We start from the raw sequence: 21,468 nt of genomic DNA on the forward strand, positions 1-21,468 counted from the left end.
GGTAGGTATAAAGTAGTCTTTGTTCCAAGACTCTTGGTTGTTTTTGTCCATTTCCCAAAAGCAGCTCACTAGGCTGATTACACAGCTCACATTACCTACCATTTAAAAAAGCTTGGAATAAGGCCGACATTCTGTTTTACAGTTTATAAAGCGTCTTCACACACCTTATCATATCTGATTTTCATAGTTATTCCATGACATAGATTGAGCAGATATTACTTTAATCCCCATTTTATGCACTAAGAGTTAAATTCAGAATTTGCAAAATCTGATTCCTCCTTACACTGTCTGTAGCATTGCTGGCTGTTTGGTCAAGTACAATCTGGATTGGGGTCATTATCTTGCTCCTGTGTGAGAATTTTATGTGTGGCATGTTTGTAATAATAAGGAATGAATATTATTTGATACTTATAATACAGGAAAGAGGAGATGTAAATTCCCGGAGGAGAATTTTACCACAGATGATCTTAAGGAATCTTCTGGAGTGTCACTAGAGGAAGACACATGTGACCCAGTGGAACTTTGTGTTCCTGCTCCAGACTCTCCAATTCCAGTGACCCTTTTGTAGTTCTTTGCTCTTTTGGGTTTCTCAGGGCTTTTTACTTTGTATTTCCTCATCCTGGAATGTGCTTCCAGTCCCTGTTTGTCAAACTTCTACTTATCCTTCAGGCTCAAGGGTTACCTGCTCTGTGAATTATTTGCTCAGCATCTTCTGCAGACCTAAGCCCTCCCATCTCTCTCCACTGCAACCTTTAAAATCTCCATGAGAGCAACTGTCTCCCTTCTGTCTACCTTTAACTACAGGCTTTTTAAAGGTTAAAGAAAAAAAAAAAAAGCATATTTTCACCCTTGTTTTCCCTAGACACCATGAACTGTGATGCAGATGGTAAAGATATGTGTTAAATGAGTAACTTAATTTCATGGACTATTATCAAGTTGGGATTTTAGCAAAATTTTAGTTTTACTATCTATGTAATTTGTTGCAGAAATCTTCTTTTCTTATTCATACTCAATGTTTTATTTTATTTTCTAATTTATTTTATTTTATTTTTTTTGCTTTTTAGGGCTGTACCTGTAGCATATGGAAGTTCCTAGGCTAGGGGTCAAATTGGAGTTTCAGTTGCCAGTCTACACCACAGCCACAGCAACATGGGATCCAAGCCGTGTCTGAAACCTACACCACTGCTCACAGCAACGCCAGATCCTTAACCCACTGAGTGAGGCCAGGGATCAAACCTGTGTCCTCATGGATTCTAGTTGGGTTCATTACCACTGAGCCACAACATGAACGCTCTCAGTGTTTTATTTTTTTAAGTTTTGAAGCAATTACAAGCTTACAGAAAAGTTGCAAGCACAGTACAAAGATCTTTCCCACTGCCCCCCTCCCCAAACCATTTGAGTATAAGTTGCTGCTCTCGTGCTCCATTATTTTGGAATACTTTAATGTGTAATTCCTACATTCTTTGACCACTTTCTTGCTTTCAGGCACAGCAAGAGATTCCAGGTTCACCTTGGTCTTTGCCTGTCCAATCCTGGAATCAGCCCTTTTCCTAATGAGCTCTGGTTCCTATTAATGGAGAATAGTTTTTAGAAGCCAAGGTCAGGGCCCTAGGTATGCTTATTGCTATTAGGGTATTGTAGTTTCCAACCCCTCCTATTGGACAGAGAGAGCTAGGGATAATTTGTAACATATCCATTTTCATTTGTTAATATACTGAAAACCACAAACTAACCCTTATATCTCCAATACCTCACGGGCTCATTTTAGTTTTCTACCTTTTGATGTCTGAAACTCCCTTCTCTGACAGTGAGAAAATTGGCTACTATTATCTTTAACGTATTTATTTAATGGTTCCCTTTACATGTAACTACTTTTCTGTTTCCGATGCCATTTCTTTGGCTTCTGATTCCCTCCTTCACCCTCTTGGGTTCTCCTCCTATAATTCTGAAATTCCAAATTTCAACGTGAAGGATGGGTTTCCACATACATCCAAGCCTTTGGCAGACACCAGCTAAATATCCTACATTTCAACTCAACTCCGACACTATCTACCTGGAGATAATGTCGGATCCCACAGTTTTAGGGCTAAGCCCTATAAGACTGTCCCCTCACCCATATCCGTCACAAAGTCCAGGTTGTCACCTGTGCTTCTGATAAACTAGCTATAGATTGGAGGATCCAATGACTCACAGAACTCGAGAGACATTTTACTTGCTCCACCCCTAGTTTATTACAAAAAATAACTCAGGCACAGCCAGATGGAAGAGGTGCACAGGCTGAGGTTTGGAGAAAGGGGGCATAGCTTCCCTCTCTGACTGCACTACTATCTATGCCTCCACATGTTCACCCATCGGTAATCTCTCCCAACCCAGTCCTTGTGGATTTTTAAGAAGGCTTCATTATGTAGGCATGGACGCTTAAATCATTGACCACTGGTGATTGATTCAATGTGCAGCTCCTCTGCTCTCTGCAGAGGTCAAGAGGGCGGAATTGAAAGTTCCAACCCTCTAATCACATGGTTGGTTTTCCTAGCAACTAACCTCCGTCCTTAGTTGGGGGTCCAAGAGTCTCCTTTAACACCCTCATCACCTAGGAAATTCCAAGGTTTTTAGGAGCTCTGCGCCTGAAATAGAGATGAAGCCCACACATGTATTTCTTATTATAAATCACACTGTCACATGCCCCATGTCAGGCTGACCTCTTCACTGCACAGATGTTCATACCTCATGCTAGTGCTGGGCAGGGTCTTCCTCCTCACCCTTGCCCATCTCAGACATTCTGTGTGGGGCCACCATCAAGCACGGATGCCCTCCTCTCACTCCCAGGCTCTGACTCCACCCTTGGCTGCCTCTCTTTCTCTTCTCTGATCCAAGTGTGTCCTCCAAACTTAGCTCTGACTCTTGGCAGCCCACAGCAGGCCACTGCTTTGTGTAGATACCCTCCTTTTTCAGCTTGGGTTCTGACAAACCACACTGGGAAGGGTGTTTCATTCATCAGACCTGGGTACGAACATTCTGTGCAGGGTTGCGTGAATACACGCTTACCCCATTAGCGATACAGCCTCTGATTTCCAACGTTTCCTCCCCAATCTCGACATCTTTGTCACCCTGCTTAGCCTCTAACTGCCCATGCTAAATTCTGAAAGAGAAAGAACATCTGTCTATACCCTGGCCAGTGCTCATGGCATGTTCCCTTCATTATTACCATTTAAAATGGCTTGACTTTTAAAAGCACATTTCTGAGAAAAACGAGTCTTTACATTACACCTTGTTTCAGACTGGAAGTCCTTTTCTTCAATAATGTTATTGGTAGAATGCTGTGTCTTGGGCTCTAAAACATTATTTAAGTAGTCCTTTGGTGATTATATTTCATTAGAATGGAAGCTCTACAAATGAGCCTCACCAATTTAGTAGTTAGTTGTAATTTTCAGAATACTCTCTTTTAATTGTATGCTTACGTTATGTTCACTGTTTTTGGTAAAGTTGCCAAGCAGGTCGATTGTTATTTATTTGACTGCTTATCACCATTTGAGGTTGATGGGCTGGCAAGATTTATCTGTCTGTCTGTCTGTCTGTCTATCTGTTTATCTAGAATTAGAGAGGACATGAATGGCTGATAAACCTTTATTTTAAAAATTCACAATATAAAATGTATATTATTTGAAACCCATTTACATCTGTGGAAAGTCCAACATACTATCAATGTTGCAGTTGAAGCTGGGAATGAACAACTGGTTGGGTGTAGATGAACCATCTAGAAAGCTCATTGATTTCCAAGAATCACTTCGAGTTACTGGGGTCAAAAAGAAAAACAGGCATCAAACTACATTTGAGAATCCAAGAATAATCTGGACGTGTTCCCATCAGTTGTGTAGTTTAAGAAGTTTAAGTGTGACATGAACTTACTTCTATCCTTGGGTGATGATGGTGTTTTTGTGTCAGTGTCATTCTGTAAACTAATATCAACAAATACACAGATTGTATAATTGGAAGGGACACACCATGAAGATTTTTTTGATCTCCCTCCAAGGCACCAATCGTTCTACTAAGTACCCATGGGGTTGAATAACTTTCCAGTGGTGAAATTACTACCTCCCAAAGCAAAGTGTGCCTTATTTTCTGCAGAAATCTTCCTGCCCTGTTCCTGCTGCCTTCTGCTCTCTGCAGTTAGAATGCAGTTAAACCCTCTCCATAGCACCTCAGCTATGTCCCACTAGAGAGCTTCCTCCTTCAGGAAGATTCTCTCCCTGACTCTTTCTTGCACTAAGTTCCTCATGAGAAATGAGATTCTTTCCCCTGCCCCTTGTCTGGACTTAGTGTATCTTTTAAAATGTGCTGTTTTAGGAGGCTGTGCATTCTTCCTCGTGAAAGACAAGAACATTTTTGAGTTCCTCTTATTGTCCTAAGCTGAGTGAATCGTGGTTTCACTTTATTTCTGGACAGTTACAGCCAACAGACACAACCTTTGCCCCCAAACACCGCATTCACTTTGCACAAATTTGTTGACCTCACACCTAAATCAGCTTTTATTGAACCCTCATCTGAACAAACAAACATTCATTCTGATCTGCGGATATCCCGTGCGGCGTCAGGAAGGGCCGGCTCTGCACTGCTGGCTCAGTGAGCTTGCCACCGATACAGATTCGGTTTCCTTTTGCTCCTGACTTTAAGAAGTAAGACAAAAAAGCAATTCCTGCTAATCTCTTAGACAATGCAAAAGGCTCCACACTCTATTCCAGGAAGCTGGTTTCAACAAGGTAACAGACCACCAAGCCCAGAAGGGAGTCTAGGGATATCGACAAGGAGGTGGCATTCAGGTAACCCCTGGGGTGAGGGCGGGGAGGCCGCTCGGTTGAGGGTGGGAGGGCTCAACCCCAGCCGGGAGGAAAGGGCAGCGGCTGTGCGCCCTGGCGTGGACACGCGCAGGAGTTCAGGATGGGGAGTGTGTCACCACGTGCTGCAGGGAGGCGGGGACAGGGCCCTTCTCCGGTTATCTGTTTAAGAGCTAGAGCCGGATCTCCCAGTTTCATAGCGGATTTGCCAGAGATAGTGTTGGGAGGGAGGAAGAGGGAGGGAGTAGAGAGAGGCAGACAGTGACTCACGTGGACATAAACAGACGCAGAAACAAGAAACAAACAGGCGAGGTGAGAGGTTAGAAGTAGCTAACCTACTAGCTTGCCCAGGCGGAGAAGAGGTCTGGGAGAGGGAGGGTCCCGATTAGACGCTCAAACCCCAGGACCCTGAGGTGGCCATTTCCTGCGGCTTCCTGGGGACTACACGTCTCACCCCTTCTACGTTTGCTCTGAAGGAATTAAGCAGAAAGAAAGGAAGAGGAGGTGGGGTTCGACAGCCAGTGTGGTTTTACTTTTTCCTAAGAAGTGGCGCGGTTTGGGGCTTTCTCTCCGGAAGGAGCATGTGTCATCACACTGTGCGCTAAACCTGGGACGTTTGCAAACCCGGCTCCGGGGCAGTTGGCCCCATGCCCGGCCAGGCGTTCGAGGGCTCTGGCCTCACAGTGCTCCCGGGGCTGGCCGGCGGGTGGCCTGGTGGCCTTTATCTCTGTCCCCCCTTTGTCCTCTTTATCTCAGGCTCTCCAGGAGGCCCGGGGGCCCGCTCTGTCTATCGCTCCCCACCCCCGGCTGCACCGTCACTTCAATGCCCGGCAGATCGCGGGCTGCGGCTCTTTCAAAGGCGGCGGAGGACCAGGGGCGCCCCGCGCCAAGGCTGACTCGGACCGGCGCCGAAGCCTGACCCGTGCGCCCTTGGGCACCGACGCGCGTCCCTGTGCACTTCGGGCCCGCGTGGGGCAGCCCCGGCCAGGATGGCCCCAGGCCGGGCGGTGGCAGGGCTCCTGTTGCTGGCGGCCGCCGGCCTCGGAGGAGAGACTGCGGGGCCCGAGCTCGCCTTCAGCGAGGATGTGCTGAGCGTGTTCGGCGCGAACAGGAGCCTGTCGGTGGCGCAGCTCCGGCGCTTGTTGGAGCAGCTGGGATCCGGCCCCGTGGAGGGCGCCCCCGAGCTCGGGCAGCTGCACTTCAACCAGGTAGGTCCCGGCCCGGCTGCTCCTCCGCGCCAGGTTGTCGGGAGACGTCCATTTGCCCTCGAACGCTCTTTATTGGGGAAAAGTGCGGGAAAAAGAATTTCTCCAGTGTGAGACGGGTGGGTCCTGTTTTTCACTAGACCCAGCTTTCTAGTTGGGGTTCAAGGGCTGTCGGTGTCGAGGGAGCCACACATTGCAGTTTTATGCCCAATGAGCTGAGCAGTCAGACGGTCGTGGTTCGAAGATATTATAGAAAAGTTTATAAAGTAGTTGAGGGTGGAAAGCACCTTAAGAGATGCTTTTTAGATAGGGATGGCGAACTGAAGCCTTCCCAGCAGAGACAGAGTTTCGCAGGCTACCCTCGTTGCTCAGTGCAAAACGACTGCCAAGGAGCTATGATGTAGTTCTGTCTGGCCTGTGTACACCACACGAGGCATTTAGGGCTGAAGGGTCCATTGAATAGAAATAGGGAGACCCGAGGGAAGGGGAGGCGGCGCGGGGGTGGGGGTCGCTGAGACCAAGATCCCACATCCATTTGGGGCCGACCTAGGTTGAGATCCATAGTTTTAGTTATCTGTCAGGTGAAGCGTTTGATTCTAATATTCATTCCAAAACCAACACCACCAGCAACACAAAACCCCCAATGTATCTCATACATATTCGCAGTATTACCTAGGCATTTGGTAATTCCTAGGATTTAAGGAATTTAGAATTCAACACCATGCGTCACCGAGGAGCAATGAAGACCATACCTATTAGTAACCTTCAAAAAAGGGTGATATCATAGATCCTTTGTTATTTTCATAATAAATGTTCTATGATTATTTCTTAAAATTGCAAAGTAAGCAAAATGTGCTTTCAGCATCCTCCCCAAATCTCCTCCCTACTTTTTAAAAACGCAGTTAACTCAGTGCTTTGATTTTTTTTTTTTTTCCTTCTCTTCCTGTTCCAGTGACAAGAAGATGATGAATGGCAGTATTCAGTATTTTCTGTACTGTTTGTCACTTCTGGGGCGTGTTAGTTTGTGTTACAAGAAGTGTTTGTGGTCCACGGTGTTTGGGAAACCCTGTGTACCATGTACTCCACTCTTGGAATTTGAGCATTTCCCAGTAAATCTGACCTTAGGTTACAGTTAAGGAAACTTTAATTAGATAAATTCCTTGCTAATAATAATTTGATGTTCTTTTTGTTAGGAATATCTTACCTCAATTAAAACATACAATTTTCAAGAAGTATGATTTTTGATGCCGTAGGGTATGAGAGTGACTGCCCTTAGGTCTGGAATGGTTTTGTGCATGTCCTCTTGTGTACAGTCTTTAGTAAATTATCTATAGATCCAGTTCTGGCATGGCATTGCAGTTGGTTTAATATCTAAGACATGATGCAATGGAAAAACTGAAATGAACCCATGTTATATCAATATTTTAGAAATGAATCAAACAACTTCCTAAGTATTTTCTGTCTAGTTGCAGTCTCAAGTAGGGCAAACAGCTGAACTGACTAAAGCATTTCTAGGTAGAATAGGCGCGGTCATATGCTTGGAAAGAAGTGTGGAGACTTGACTTGCAGCTGCATATCTGTAGCCCACACATTGTTTTGACTTAAATTATCTCTTTATCTTGTGATGACTGGAGGGGTTGATGAATTTTAAAGGGACAAAAGACCCCTGAGCCAAGCCTTGGAGAAGATACTGGAAAATACACATAAACAATTTAGGAAAACTGCTTAAGTTCATTCGCAATATGATTCTAGGTTTATGAGTAAATGGGATACCTCAATAGGCAAACTGTATGTACACTGACACTTTGTTTCTCATTCTTCTGTTTGCATATTTAGCTACCGTCATTATGGCTTCTGTGGGCATCAAAAAGAGATAGAGGAAGCCCATAATTACTTCGAAAACAAGGAGAACGAAGCCAAGGGAAACCTATCACTTAATCAGATGTAGCAAACATCTGTTTGATGTTCTAAAAAGTGTTAATGAAAGCAACAATTAACTGTTAAATGATGTCAAATAAAATGCCATTCCAGAAGAATCTATTAATTTGCTGACATTTATATCTGCCCCAACAGGAAACCATCCAACTTGGAGCAAAATTTAGGGTCCTTAATATCTCTGTACCTTAAAGAATGCAACTTCAGTTTCCTTATCTGCAACAGAGCAGAATAATAATATGTGAGAAGCTTGATTTTTTGACTTTGAAGAAGGTTGAAAAGATAGAAGTTATTTCTTTAGACCACAGATTTATTGAATCTTCTACAAGATCTGTTTACAGATGACATTTGTTCCTTTGGATGAGGTCTTAGGTCAGCTTTTCCCACATAATGCACTACCATACCACAAAATATAGACAATTTCGGAAGGTTGTCTAATATTTTCTCAGTGTCCCTACGTACTATTAAATTAACTTGTTGCTTTGAGTGATCAAAGTGAACTGAGTTCAAACTGGAGGCCATAGAATAACTGAATTTAATTGTTGTGCTTCTTGTGGTTTCTGAGGGTACAAAGAATAGGTAGAAGAAGCAACCCAAACAAATGAGAGGAGAGCTGTTTTATTTAAATGGGTCTCTAGGACTCATGACTCAGTATAAATCTGCTTTATCTCAGACAGTTTCTAGATACAAAGGGAAGTCCCAACTGAGTAAATAATTGAGGGGATTTAGGAATGGGCTCAGTGCCACCTTTCCTTTGTTCAGATGTTCCTTTCTCATTCTCCAAGTGTTGCTTTCTCTTCATTTCTTCAAAACACTTCACCCCCACATTATCACACTGAGCTGCAGGAAATGCCTCCATTAAAATAAATCAGTCTCCCAGGGAGGGTTAATGAGGGTGCCAGAGATGTGGATGCTGGTGTGGTAGGTTGGCATGTGGGGCAACCTTTGTTTCCTACCATCCCACCATCACTCAACCTTCAGCTTTTGCTTCTTTCTTCTAACTCCATTTTTCCGTTTAATGCCTGTCTCGCAGGGCATCTCCTGCATCTTTCTTTTTCTTTCACATCCTATCACGTGGTTGCCCATACCTTGCTTTTAAACCTCTTTCAATTCACATTCAATCTTTTGTATTTTTTTTTTTTTTTTTGCTATTTCTTTGGGCCGCTCCCGCGGCATATGGAGATTCCCAGGCTAGGGGTCGAATCGGAGCTGTAGCTACCGGCCTAGGCCAGAGCCACAGCAACGCGGGATCCGAGCCGCGTCTGCAACCTACACCACAGCTCACGGCAACGCCGGATCCTTAACCCACTGAGCAAGGGCAGGGACGGAACCCGCAACCTCATGGTTCCTAGTCGGATTCGTTAACCACTGCACCACAACGGGAACTCCAACATGCAATCTTAAAGCAGTGCTTGGAGTTATGCCTCTGTTCTTCCAGAAGTCCATGAGTTGTCTCTTGGCTGGTGAAGTCTAAATCTGGAGCCTGGCATTTGAGGCCCTGCTCATCCAGGTTGACTCTGAGATGTCACCTTACCTCTCCAGACCTCACACTTGCTAAATGAAACTATTCATCTTCTATAAATTCACCTTATACTTCTGCTCAACCACTTTTTAGCTCATTGTCTTCCTTGTACCCTTCCTGTTTCCTCCTGGAATGTTCTTTGCCTTGAATTGCCCTATCAAAATTTAAAAAGTTTAAAACTCAGCTAACCTCCTCCAGAAAACCTTTCTGGGGCATCATAGCCAGCACTGATTTGTGGATTTCTCTCTTTTTTGAATTCCTGATTTTTTTTTATCATGCTAAGGACACTTAGCTATTCATGTGTTCAACAAATATTTTGAGTAACCACTGTCCTCTAATTAGAGTGGTCATTTTAAAGTACAAATCTGATCATATCACTCATTTTGTTACAACAATGAAATGCCTTCAGGATAAACTTCAAACACTCTTAATGTGGTTTAAGCCTCTTTATGATCTGGTTCGTGTGTTTTTCTCAAGCCTTCTCCTTTGCCACTACTCCAGTCTGTAGTTTCTGGTTCTCCATTTACACCTGCTTATGCTTCAGGTATCAATTTAGACATTCCTTCTTCCGAGAAGCCTTTCTTTTTTTTTGTCTTTTTGCCTTTTCTAGGACGGATCCTGTGGCATACAGAGGTTCCCAGGCTAGGGGTCTAATTGGAGCTGTAGCCGCCAGCCTACGCCACAGCCACAGCAACTTGGGATCCAAGCCGTGTCTGTGACCTACACCATAGCTCTCAGCAATGCTGGATCCTTAACCCACTGAGCAAGGCCAGGGATCAAACCTGTAACCTCATGGTTCCTAGTCAGATTCGTTAACCACTGAGCCACGACAAGAACTCCCAAGAAGCCTTTCTTAGCCTGCTCAAGGGTTTAGAAAGAGCCCCTTCTTTTGATCCTACTTCAGGTGATGCCTATGCAATCATAATGCATTGTATATTGCAATTAAAATATGTAAATAACTTATATGTATAACAATTTTCTGTTTATGTGGCTGCTTACACACTCCCTCCCCCAACACACGCGCTATACTCACCCATATGGTTTGAAATAAATTGAAAGGAGTGCTCTGACTCATCTCTCTAAGGGCTAGTGGTGCCTGGTACATAACATGTATTCATGATATACTTTTTGATATTTTTTTGAATGAGTGAAGATTGTTTAATGCAGGTAAGGTAATTTGGTGCCTCACATGACTTTACAGTTTGTAGGTAGATGTATGATATTTGCACAACTATAATGCATGATAGGATGATATGTCTGATCAAAGAACTTCAAAGACAAATGGAATGGGATCAGACTTGTGTTTTTAGAAAAGTCATCCATATGAGAGTGTGGAATGTGTCGGAATGGGTCAAGACAGGAGCTAAGAAGGGGACGGCAGTGGTTTGTGGGAGGTGTAATAATTGCTTGAATCTGGAGGCAGAAGGTAGCACAAATACTCTGCTTTCTTCTGAAAAGCAGGCATGACTGAAGAGTAGGTGAAAAAGCCCCAAAGATAGATGTTTTCTATTTCAATCTTTTGTCTGTCATGGTCTTTTAACTACAGTTAGGTGTTCTCTTTCATTAGTTTATGGCCCAAGGATGCCAGAGGGAGAGGCAGTGAGGGAATCCTGGCTTATTTCAGTGGATGACCAGGCTAGCGGTCTATCGCAAACAGAAAGGGTGTGTGTGGTCATTACCTACATCTGTATGCACAGCTTGTTGTTTATTGTACTTTTTCCTGGGATAGGAGGTAATGGTGCATTACGTGAGGGAGGTTCTGAGAAACACTGACCATGGGTGGAGGAGAGAAAGCACATTCTCTCTCTCACTGTCTGCCTTTATGTTCTAAGAATGGTGGGGTAAATCTAGGAATGCCTTCTAGCCTGATTGTTCAGGTAAGAAACTGGCTGCAAGGACAGAACCAAAGGGCAAGATCATGCTTAGGTCTCTGCTGGTTTTTCCTTCAGGACAGTGGACCTTCCTGTTCTGACCTGTCACTTTCCTTCAAGCTGTGTACAGGGTGACCACTGTTTCCAAGAGGTTCTGGGAAAATGAGAGACACTCATAAAGCTGATGTCAAGAGCTTGGTTTGCTTCCATGCCAGGGATGATTGGGGTCCATTCGAGAAAATACCCTGCATTCTTTCCAGATGTAACTCCCCAACTTGCATCTTTATCCACTACCCTGGGAGTTGCCTGGACCCTTTTGTATGTAACAAAAATAATTATATCTAGGATTCTTTTTTTTTTTTTTTTTTTTTTACTGTGTGGCATAACGCTTAACCAATCTATTTGTACTAACACATTTCAAAGTCACAACAATCCTGTGATAATTTACACATGAGAAAAATGCAGTGCCAAGAGATTAAGTAACTTGACCAAATCCACGTAGGACGTGGTAGAACCTCTGGCAACCCTAAATCCTCAAGTGGATTTTTGGAATTGTAGTTTAGGAAATCATACTCTCTAGCTCCATCGCTTAGTCACACTAAGGGAACTGGGCTAAGACTACAGAAACTACAGTGATGGTGATGGGTCCTTGTCCTCAGGGAACTTCTAGTCTAGTTAAGAAATAAGATGGAAACGTGTGAAAAAGTGTGCAAGGCAAAGCTGCAGTAGTTGTAACCATGGAAACAAATATTACAGGACATTATCACAAGGCTGTGTGTGATTAATTGCCAAATGAATACTGTTGGTAGCGTGTGCTACTAGTTTAGGAGGGTGAGGGAGCCTTTGGGTAAACACCTTGTAGAGGAGTTACATGTCAGACACTTTTTTTGTAGAATCTTGCTTATTTGATTTGGTTTAGAAAATATTTATTGGTTGAACATGTGCTTGTGCCAAATGCATGGGTGCTATTAATCGCAAGATGGATTTTCCTGTGGGTTATATGGATTCTCTTTTATAGAGTGAAATTTTCTTTTATTCTTTTTTAAATGCTGAACGTTTCTCAGGGGAAATATTTTGGGAATAATAGTTTTCCTACTCCTGAGTTTCAAAAGTTTTCGTAGAGGAAACACATCCATCAACTTGTTCTTTCTTCTGTGGTTAGACTTCGGATATGGGTGAAACACCCATGTCTAGTGTTAAATTGTTCAGTCCTGTTGTTACGTTTATTCCAGAAGGATTCTACCTATGAATCCACTCTTCTGGCAGATTAGAATGGAAGTCTTCCTTTTTCTTTCTTTCTTTTTGAAAAATTGTGCTGTGTTCTCCCTGGAAGATAATGCTTTTAATTCACATGTTAACTATCTTTAATTTGTTTCATTTTTGGCTGCTCCAAGGCATATGGAGCTCCCAGGCCAGGGATCAGATCTAAGCTGCAGGCATGACCTAAGCCGGAGCTGCAGCAACTCGGGATCCTTCACCTATTGTTCCGGGCGGGAGTTGAACCCTCATCCCAGTGCTCTCACCAATCTTGTGGCACCACAGCAGGAGCTCCTCTTTTTACTTTTTTCATTGAAGTGTAGTTGATGTACAATATTATATAAGTTACAGGTGTACAATGTAGTGATTCACCGTTTTTAAAACTGTAAATAATTCCATTTATACATTTATTTAAACTTTTATTACTATTATTATTTTCTTTTCAGGGCCGTGCCTGTGGCGTATGGGAGTTCCCAGGCTAGGGGTCTGATCAGAGCTGCTTCTGCGACCTACACTGCTGCTTGGGGCAACGCCTGAACCCCAAGTCACTGAAGAAGGCCAGGGATCGAACCCATGTCCTCGCAGAGACAATGTCGGGTCTTTAACCTGCTGAGCCACTACAGGAACTCCCAAGGTTTGAGTTTTGTAAAGCGCAAAGTGTCGCACACATTTCCCTCCTCTTTGCCAGCACATGAATTAATGCGGGCCCCAGCCTGGAGTTCTATCAGTGGTCTGTCAGTCCTGTTCAATTAAGGAAAGGAGGTTGGCTCCACTTCTTTCTTTTTTCCCCACATTGCGCACCATTACAAAAACAAACAAAAAAACAGAAACAAAAACAAACCAAACACCCCCAGCTGCCCTGCCATTTCAGTGTCCCGCAGGTGGAGGGCTGCTGCTCTTTGAAGGCGGCGGAGGACCAGGGGTGCCCCGCGCCAAGGCTGACTTGGACCAGCGTCAAAGCCTGACAACGCGGGGTTCTCAACCCGCTGAGCCACAAGGGGAACCCCTCCATTTATAGGTTTTATTTATAGGTTTTATAGAACATCAGCTGTATTTCCTGTGTGGTACAATACATCATTGTAGCTTATTTTTTTTTAATTTTCCCACTGTACAGCAAGGGGGTCAGGTTATCCTTACATGTATACATTGCAATTACAGTTTTTCCCCCACCCATTCTTCTGTTGCGACATGAGTATCTAGACATAGTTCTCAATGCTATTCAGCAGGATCTCCTTGTAAATCTATTCTAGGTTGTGTCTGATAAGCCCAAGCTCCCGATCCCTCCCACTCCCTCCCCCTCCCATCAGGCAACCACAAGTCTCTTCTCCAAGTCCATGATTTTCTTTTCTGAGGAGATGTTCATTTGTGCTGGATATTAGATTCCAGTTATAAGTGATATCATATGGTATTTGCCTTTGTCTTTCTGGCTCATTTCACTCAGTATGAGATTCTCTAGTTCCATCCATGTTGCTGCAAATGGCATTATGTCATTCTTTTTTATGGATGAGTAGTATTCCATTGTGTATATATACCACCTCTTCCGAATCCAATCATCTGTTGATGGACATTTGGGTTGTTTCCATATCCTGGCTATTGTGAATAGTGCTGCAATGAACATGCGGGTGCATGTGTCTCTTTTAAGTAGAGCTTTGTCTGGATAGATGCCCAAGAGTGGGATTGCAGGGTCATATGGAAGTTCTATGTATAGATTGCTAAGGTATCTCCAAACTGTTCTCCATAGTGGCTGTACCAGTTTACATTCCCACCAGCAGTGCAGGAGGGTTCCCTTTTCTCCACAGCCCCTCCAGCACTTGTTATTTGTGGATTTATGAATGATGGCCATTCTGACTGGTGTGAGGTGGTATCTCATGGTAGTTTTGATTTGCATTTCTCTTATAATCAGCGATGTTGAGCATTTTTTCATGTGTTTGTTGGCCATCTGTATATCTTCTTTGGAGAAATGTCTATTCAGGTCTTTTTGTAGCTTATTTTATACCTTATAGTTTGTACCTCTTAATTCTGTTTGTTTGGGTTTTTTTTTTTTTTTTTTTGCCTTTTCTAGGGCCATACCCATGGCATATGGAGATTCCCAGGCTAGGGGTCCAATTGGAGCTCTAGCCGCCAGCCTACACCACAGCCACAGCAACACCGGATCCTCAACCCACTGAGCAAGGCCAGGGATCGAACCCATAACCTCATGGTTGCTAGTCGGATTCGTTAACCTCTGAGCCACGACAGAAACTCCTGTACCTCTTAATTCTGTAAGTCCTCCTTTGTCACACCTGTGAAGCCCCTGCATTGCTGAGGGCACGACGTTGGAGAGGACTGTGCCTAGGCACTAGGGAATGAGCTGCAGCAGTGAGGGACGAGTAGGTGAGCAGAGTAACAGAATTACTAACTCTTAGAATCTCACTGAGCTCTCTCACACAGTTACCATGAGAGGGAGAGGTAAACGTTTCCCCTCATTTAAGATAGATCTTTTTTTTCTCTAGGGATTTTCAAAAGAGAGTAGCTGGGTGGGAGATTTGGGTTCATAGCGTATTTCTGTTTCCTGATGATGCCCACCTTGGGAGATCCTGAGGGCCGGGGACTTGATTTCCCCATCCTAAAAATCCATGGCTTTTCAACCACGACTGTAGTTTAAGGTTTTTTCTTTTCTTTCTAAAGTTAAATTTTTTGTTAATATTCATTAAAAATTTTTATTGGAATTCGTTTACAATGTTCTGTCAATTTCTGCTGTATAGCAAAGTGACCCAGTTACACAGTTTTTGCTTTAAGTGTAACATGTATTTGCATCCTCTATGTTAAATTTCTTTTGGTGGTGGGAGGATTTCGAAGAGAAAAACAGGAATATACATCGGCATGGAAAACAAGGCCTGATGTTGAAAAGGATTGACATTTCTCAGGAAAAAGAAAGGCAGCCCCATTAAGGAGGGCAGCTTAATGTGGTTGGTAATAAAATTTGCCAGTTACTTGGATTCAGAGTGGCATTTCCTCAAGGGACTATCCATATTACTAAGTGTACTCAGTTAATATTGGGATTGTTTACAATGCAATTTACTAAAAAGAAAGAAAGAAAGAATGGTGCTAAACTCTAGACAACCTAAGAAACTGTAGTTTTCAGAGAGCGTTCCCATTTCCACTCCAGATAACAGTAGATTCCTGTTTGTAATTGAAACTAAATTAATTTATTCTTAAACTATCCCCAGTTGTCTGCTTCAGGAGCCAAATGCTTTTGCCGCGTCTTGAGATTTATTTTATAAAGAAATGAAACTCATTGAATTACCTTTGTGATGATGGGATTTGGGAGCATAGAAGATCTTCAGAATGGAGCCCTGTTTAATTTGGTTTCTGTATCCTTCCAAAGATCCTGTGTTGTTTTTCTTGGCCTGAAGTTTAAGGAGGACAAAAACAAAAATCTGTGAATCTAGATCACAGGTGTCAACATGAAAAGTAGTATTATGCCTTCCAAGTCCAAATGTTTAATACCTTGACTTTTTTTAAAAAAATAACTGAATAGTAGAGAGAAAACCACGTGAGCAATGATAAGGCCTCTGAGGCCTTTAGTTCTGTGAACCTAGTTCAAAATCAATTCAGTTATCATCAATACATTCGATTCGCTTCTTTGCTCTCTGACCATAGTAGAGACTACAGCATAGTGGTTAACAATTTGGTCTTGGGCATCAAACCAACCTGGGCTGAATTTCTAATATTGTCACTTATTAGCGGGGGAATCACAGGCAATGACTTAATCTCTTTAATCCTCAGTTTTCACATCTGTGAATTGAAAAAAATGAACCTTTCTCGTAAAATGGTTGTGAACTAAAAAATTATAATAATAACAACAACAATTACTGAGCATTGAGTCTATTTTAGGCGTATTTAGTACATATATTTACTCGGTATATATATTTAGGCACATTTCAGCATATTTTTATATGGTTAGTGCATTACATTAAACTTGAGTAGTAACTCAAGCAAATAAGCTATTTTCCCTTATTACCTGTTACTTGAATAAGAAAAAAGACAGTGCAAGTAAAATTCTTAGCGTCAACTCAAATTATGTGTTCACTGAACAGTTGTTGTCTTTATAATGCTGTGTTGGTTGATATGGCTTAACAATAGCTTAACTGTCCTTAACAAAATTGTCTTTCATTGAAGCCTGAGCACCTTAGGATCAGTCAACTTAGATGAGAGCGCTGCTATAAAAAGGCAGCCAGGATTAATGAAATAAGATCAGTGAGAAGTACAGCATTCCAGTTTCCATGATGACTCTCATCTTGAGAAAGGGTTTTACCATTTGCCTCTTCTTCCCTTTCATCAAGCACTAGTAATAACCCCCTGAAAATACAAACCTTAGGTGTAGAGATTAATGAAGTAATTTGAGTATTTCAATCTGTACTGAAATTATGAGCATTCCCTCTCTTCCAGAGGACTTCTGAGGCTATATTTAGGAGCTGGCTCTATTTTACTATTTTCTTCCAAAATTTACATCAGCACTGAAATGCAAATGGTTAGAAGCCCATATTATACTTCTAGACATTGATGTGATTGTAGTTTTAAATTTAGATTTAGTTATGCAAGCCCAAAGAGTCCAAGGGCCTCAACATTCAGCTGACCTTGTTAGATGGAAAGTAAGTTAGAGAAGAGAAGCCACTTTGGTCTCACTACAATAAGTGAGAAATGGGTCTCTTCAGGGACAGGGAAAGAGAAATTAGCCCAAACTTAAGAGGGAATTGTATCATCAGTAAGTCGATTCTGAATTGGGTAACAGATATTGCATCATATGAATATTGAACATATATGCTAGAAAACACCCGACCCTTCTGCTAAGGGATGCCTACTGTTGAGGATACTGGGTACTTGAATTTGCATATCAAATCATGCTGCTCTGCAGTTTTCTTTAGGAGCAGGGATCTCAGAACTCGGCTATGCACTTTGGTTACTTTACCTACACATGTTCATGAGAAAGTCTAGACACTGGCTCTGTCTTTAAACTTGGGATGAAGACCATTTAAGTAAATGTTCAAATGGCCTTCACTCTAGCAGAGGAAGCAGGGCCTGTCTTCACAGGAGTGATAGTTAACATTTATGGAGCACTTCTCATTTGCAAGGCATTGTGCTCAGTACCTTCTTATACACCATCCCCCTTCATCCTCCTGATCTCACAGGGTAAGTACTCTAGGGATTGCCCCTGAGGAAACCCAGCCTCAGCTACATATGACTCTGAAATGGCAGAGTGAAGATTGCACTCCAGGGGGACTAGACTTCAAAACCCATGGGCTCCCTACTGTTACTCCTCATTCTGAAGGATGTTATCCGATGGCGGGGTGGTTTGTTTTCCAAAAGCCTGGTGCCTCCTATGTCATCTAAGTGCCTGGAAGTCGAGGTGGAACTGATACCTGTTTCCTGATGCCACTGGGAGCTGTACAGCCCTTTGAGCTAGGAAGGCATTTTCTCCTGAGATTTCTTTTGTTTTAGTAAAGCAAGGAAAAAAAGATGATCTTTTAATCAGTGATATTATTACTAATATTATTATTTTAATTTTTAAATTAGTAATAATATTACTACTATTTTTCCCTGCTGAAGCTGTTTGTGCAATTGTCACATCTAGCTCTAAAACATAGTAATTCCTTCACAAACTCTTTTTTAACCTTACAGTGTTATTTCCTGATCTTTGACATTTTATATGCTAAACAGTATTGTGAGAAAACTAGGACAGAGCAGTTTCCCCAGAAACTGAGGCACAAAGAAATCCTTTGGCAGAAGTCAAGACGTGCCCAAATTTGTCTGGGAGAACAGAGGTACCAATTTTGAGTCCTCAGTTCTTTCCCACTGTGCTGGTTTAAGGTAGAGGCTGTGTTAGTGGGGCCCTTGTGCTATGAATCCCCTGAATATCCCATGGTCTTTGTGCCTCGGTTTCTGTATATACCTCGGTGGTGGAAATGTATGAATCCTCTTCCATTTTTTCACCTTCCAGATACTTCTCAACACATTGTGGTCTGGCTCCGTCTCCAAAACTCTTTGGAAATTGCTCTACAGGACGTCATCCAGCACCTTCTTATTGCTAAATACAGCAGGTGGCTCTCAGGCTTTACCTCTCTGCTGACCATGTGCGACCCGTTCTGCTGGAGACACACCCTCTCCTTGCCCACAGCTGTGTCTGTCTTGGTTTTCCTACCTCTGGCTGCTGCTTTTCAATTGCAGCATCCTTTGCTCATCTCTTAAATATCACGGTTCCTTGGGGGTTCTATCCCAAGCCCTTTTCCTTTTGATTTTGTACACTCTCTCTACAACCTCGGCCACTCCTCTGGCTGCAGTTATCACCTATCTGTGGATGCTTGCTGCATAGGATGGCTTGGTTCACATCCGTCTCTTGAGGGTCAGTCTTGCACATTCTGTTGCTCACTGACTCTCCTCTCCCCCAACTCAGTCCCAACTAAACTTGTCCCAAATGGAACTCAGCAATTCCATCCCTTCTCCATCAACACCTTCTGGTAAATCCTGTTTTGCCCATCTCAGGGATCAGCGTCACCATCCACTCCGTTGAATAAGCTGAAAAACTGGATGTTATTCTTGACTCCATTCCTTCCCTACTTCCCATATCTAATGTACACAGGTCCTGTTGCAATAACTTAAATCATGTGTACTTAAACTCTATAGGTGCTCGTGTTCTCTTTTGTGGAATGGGCATAATTTTACCTACATCATGGCATTGCTGTGAGAGTAAATTAGATGCTCTGTCTTGACATTCTGTTTGTGCCTGGCGAGCCACTGCCCATTGCATTCTGTCGTGCCCATGTCCCAGCACCCACAATGTTGCCAACTTACATCTCAGCTATGCAAATCTGATCTCTTACTGTCTTCAGATGGCTACTAATTACTTTAGAATAAGACCTAAATTCCTTGCCTGGTATTTAAGGCCCTGCAGTATCTATCCTTAGCCCCCATACTTCTCCAACCTTATTTCTCTTTTCCTTTACATCTCATCTTTGATATCATTTTCCCCAGGAAGCCTTGGACAATCCATTACTTTAAGGTAGCTAAGTTATTCCGTCTTTTCATGTTCATGGATCTTACTCCAGCACTTACAGGACATACTGTAACTGCCTTTTTATTTATTTATTTTTTAATCTGAATCCTGTCATAGTCTGTAAGATCTATTGTGAGACTAGGGGCTGGGTTTTTCCCAGTCACCTTCTTTATTCCTGGAACTAGCATAGTGTCTGGCATATAGTAGGTATCCAGGAAATAGTTGTTAAATGAATGAATAACTTTAACCATTTACAATACATTTCCTATCAGTTTACTTTTAACTTATTTCAGTCAACCTGGATGTCTCAATTCAAAGTAAACCAACAGTCCATTTATTTGATACAAGCAAAATAATAAAAAAAACAGTGGAAAAAAAGAGTATATTAAAATTGAATCTGTGTGTCATATCAGAAGGAAATGCATTTTTTATTCTTTCTAGTTTCTGAAATTTTCAGATTTTGGGGGCCATCATCTTGACTTAGGATTTCTCTAAAGCCCACAGCTGTAATTTTTAGGGCATCTTAGAAACACTGGTGTCAGTTTATTTGTTGTATCAGGGCCCTACAAAGCTGAGGGTGGAAAAGTTTTATAGAAAGAACAAAGAAACTTGTGACTAGAAAATTTGGCTCTTCAGAGTTCCTGGTAAATAACTCTCCCATTGTCCATTTCTATTCTCAGAATTATTTTTATGCACCATGTACTAGTTTCTCATCTTCTTTCACCCACCCCCGTTTCCTTAATCTGTCCTACTAGTGATTGTGATAAGTTGGGTGTCCTATATGTCTGATGCTTTGCTAGGCGATGAGGAAGGTGTGAAATAATACATCTTTCCCCTGTAGATGCTCATAATCTTATTAAGGAGATACCCATTCTCATCAACACTTGGTAATACGGGAAGCATACACTCAGTGCTAAACATAGAAATCCTACCGAGGTGGGGGTCTGGAGAGCATAGCAATATTAAGCAGAGGTGGTGGGGGCCAAATGTAGGACAGATAGACGTTGAATACTTCGAGAGGAAGTATCTCAGAATTCTAGGGAGGGATCACAGGGCACGCAAAGTCACCGTAAAGGTAAAATACAAGACATTCTAATAAGAATTGCTTGGTTAGAATAGAGAGTTTAAGTATGCTTTTGGAAGAGGGCAAAGGAAGAAAGAACAACTGGAGATGGCTAATTGAGATTCTTTAGCTTTAGGACTTTAGACTCTTGGCAAACAGAAAGTGTGTGTGTGTGTGATTGTGATTGTGGGGGCCCAGTATGAGAGGAAGAGTGTTAATGGCAGTGTTTCAGGAGAAACAATCTTGGGTGAGGCAGTGTAGGAAAACAAGCTACGAGGCATATGAGATAAAATTGATTAGAACCGCTCCACTTGTCAGTTAAGCAGCATGTAAGTGAAGCTGACAGCCCTGACGGCCTGACCCTAGCCAGAACACAGATTGGGACTCGAACCCAGCCCAAACCGAGACTGGGACTTGAACCCATGGTTTTACATTACAATTACTCACCTTGTGTCTGGACTCACTGAGGTTCAGATTCTTCATGCCTCCTAGCAGAAGGAATTGAGTGAGAGACAAAGTGATAGGCAAGACACCGATTTGTTAGGATAAGACGCTTGTGAGAGATGCAAACAGACAGGCAAAGAAACTTCTGCACCAGGATCCAGGGGGCTATGCTTTTATCAGCCAATGGAAGTGGGGGGCGGAAAGGCCCGCCTCTTCCTTTCTGGGAGTGGTAGCTCCTCCTTAGTATCTGGTAAAGTGTGTATTCAAATCAGCTGAAGGGTAGTCTTCAAACACTTGCCCTTGGTC

The 21,468-nt window shown here is 42.7% G+C and overlaps 2 protein-coding genes across 3 annotated transcripts in view; one reads left to right on the forward strand and one right to left on the reverse strand.

Moving 5' to 3' along the window:
- Positions 1 to 1,288: 1,288 nt before the first annotated feature.
- On the reverse strand, positions 1,289 to 21,380 carry LOC110262181 (uncharacterized). Its single transcript, XM_084973319.1, has 3 exons — positions 21,166 to 21,380; positions 15,909 to 16,011; positions 1,289 to 6,583 (listed from the first exon to the last, which is right to left on the reverse strand). Exons 1-3 carry the CDS (start codon positions 21,199 to 21,201, stop codon positions 6,393 to 6,395), a joined length of 330 nt encoding a protein of 109 aa, XP_084829445.1. The 5' UTR covers positions 21,202 to 21,380; the 3' UTR covers positions 1,289 to 6,392.
- SLC39A8 (solute carrier family 39 member 8) overlaps positions 5,029 to 21,468 on the forward strand; it is a 72,815-nt gene continuing 56,375 nt past the window's right edge. The window contains exons 1-2 of one of the 2 annotated variants that reach the window (XM_013979001.3): positions 5,029 to 5,336; positions 5,589 to 6,040. In XM_013979001.3, the coding sequence (XP_013834455.2) occupies positions 5,822 to 6,040 (219 nt within the window). In that variant the 5' untranslated portion in view covers positions 5,029 to 5,336; positions 5,589 to 5,821. The remainder of the gene's footprint in view (positions 5,337 to 5,588; positions 6,041 to 21,468) is intronic. The other variant, XM_021101717.2, reaches the window with a different exon arrangement.

Source organism: Sus scrofa, chromosome 8 (genome assembly GCF_054392235.1).
Source record: "Sus scrofa isolate SSC_HxYL_T2T_F1_AM1 chromosome 8, Sscrofa_HxYL_maternal_Yorkshire_Landrace_v2.0, whole genome shotgun sequence".
Lineage (NCBI taxonomy): Eukaryota > Metazoa > Chordata > Mammalia > Artiodactyla > Suidae > Sus > Sus scrofa.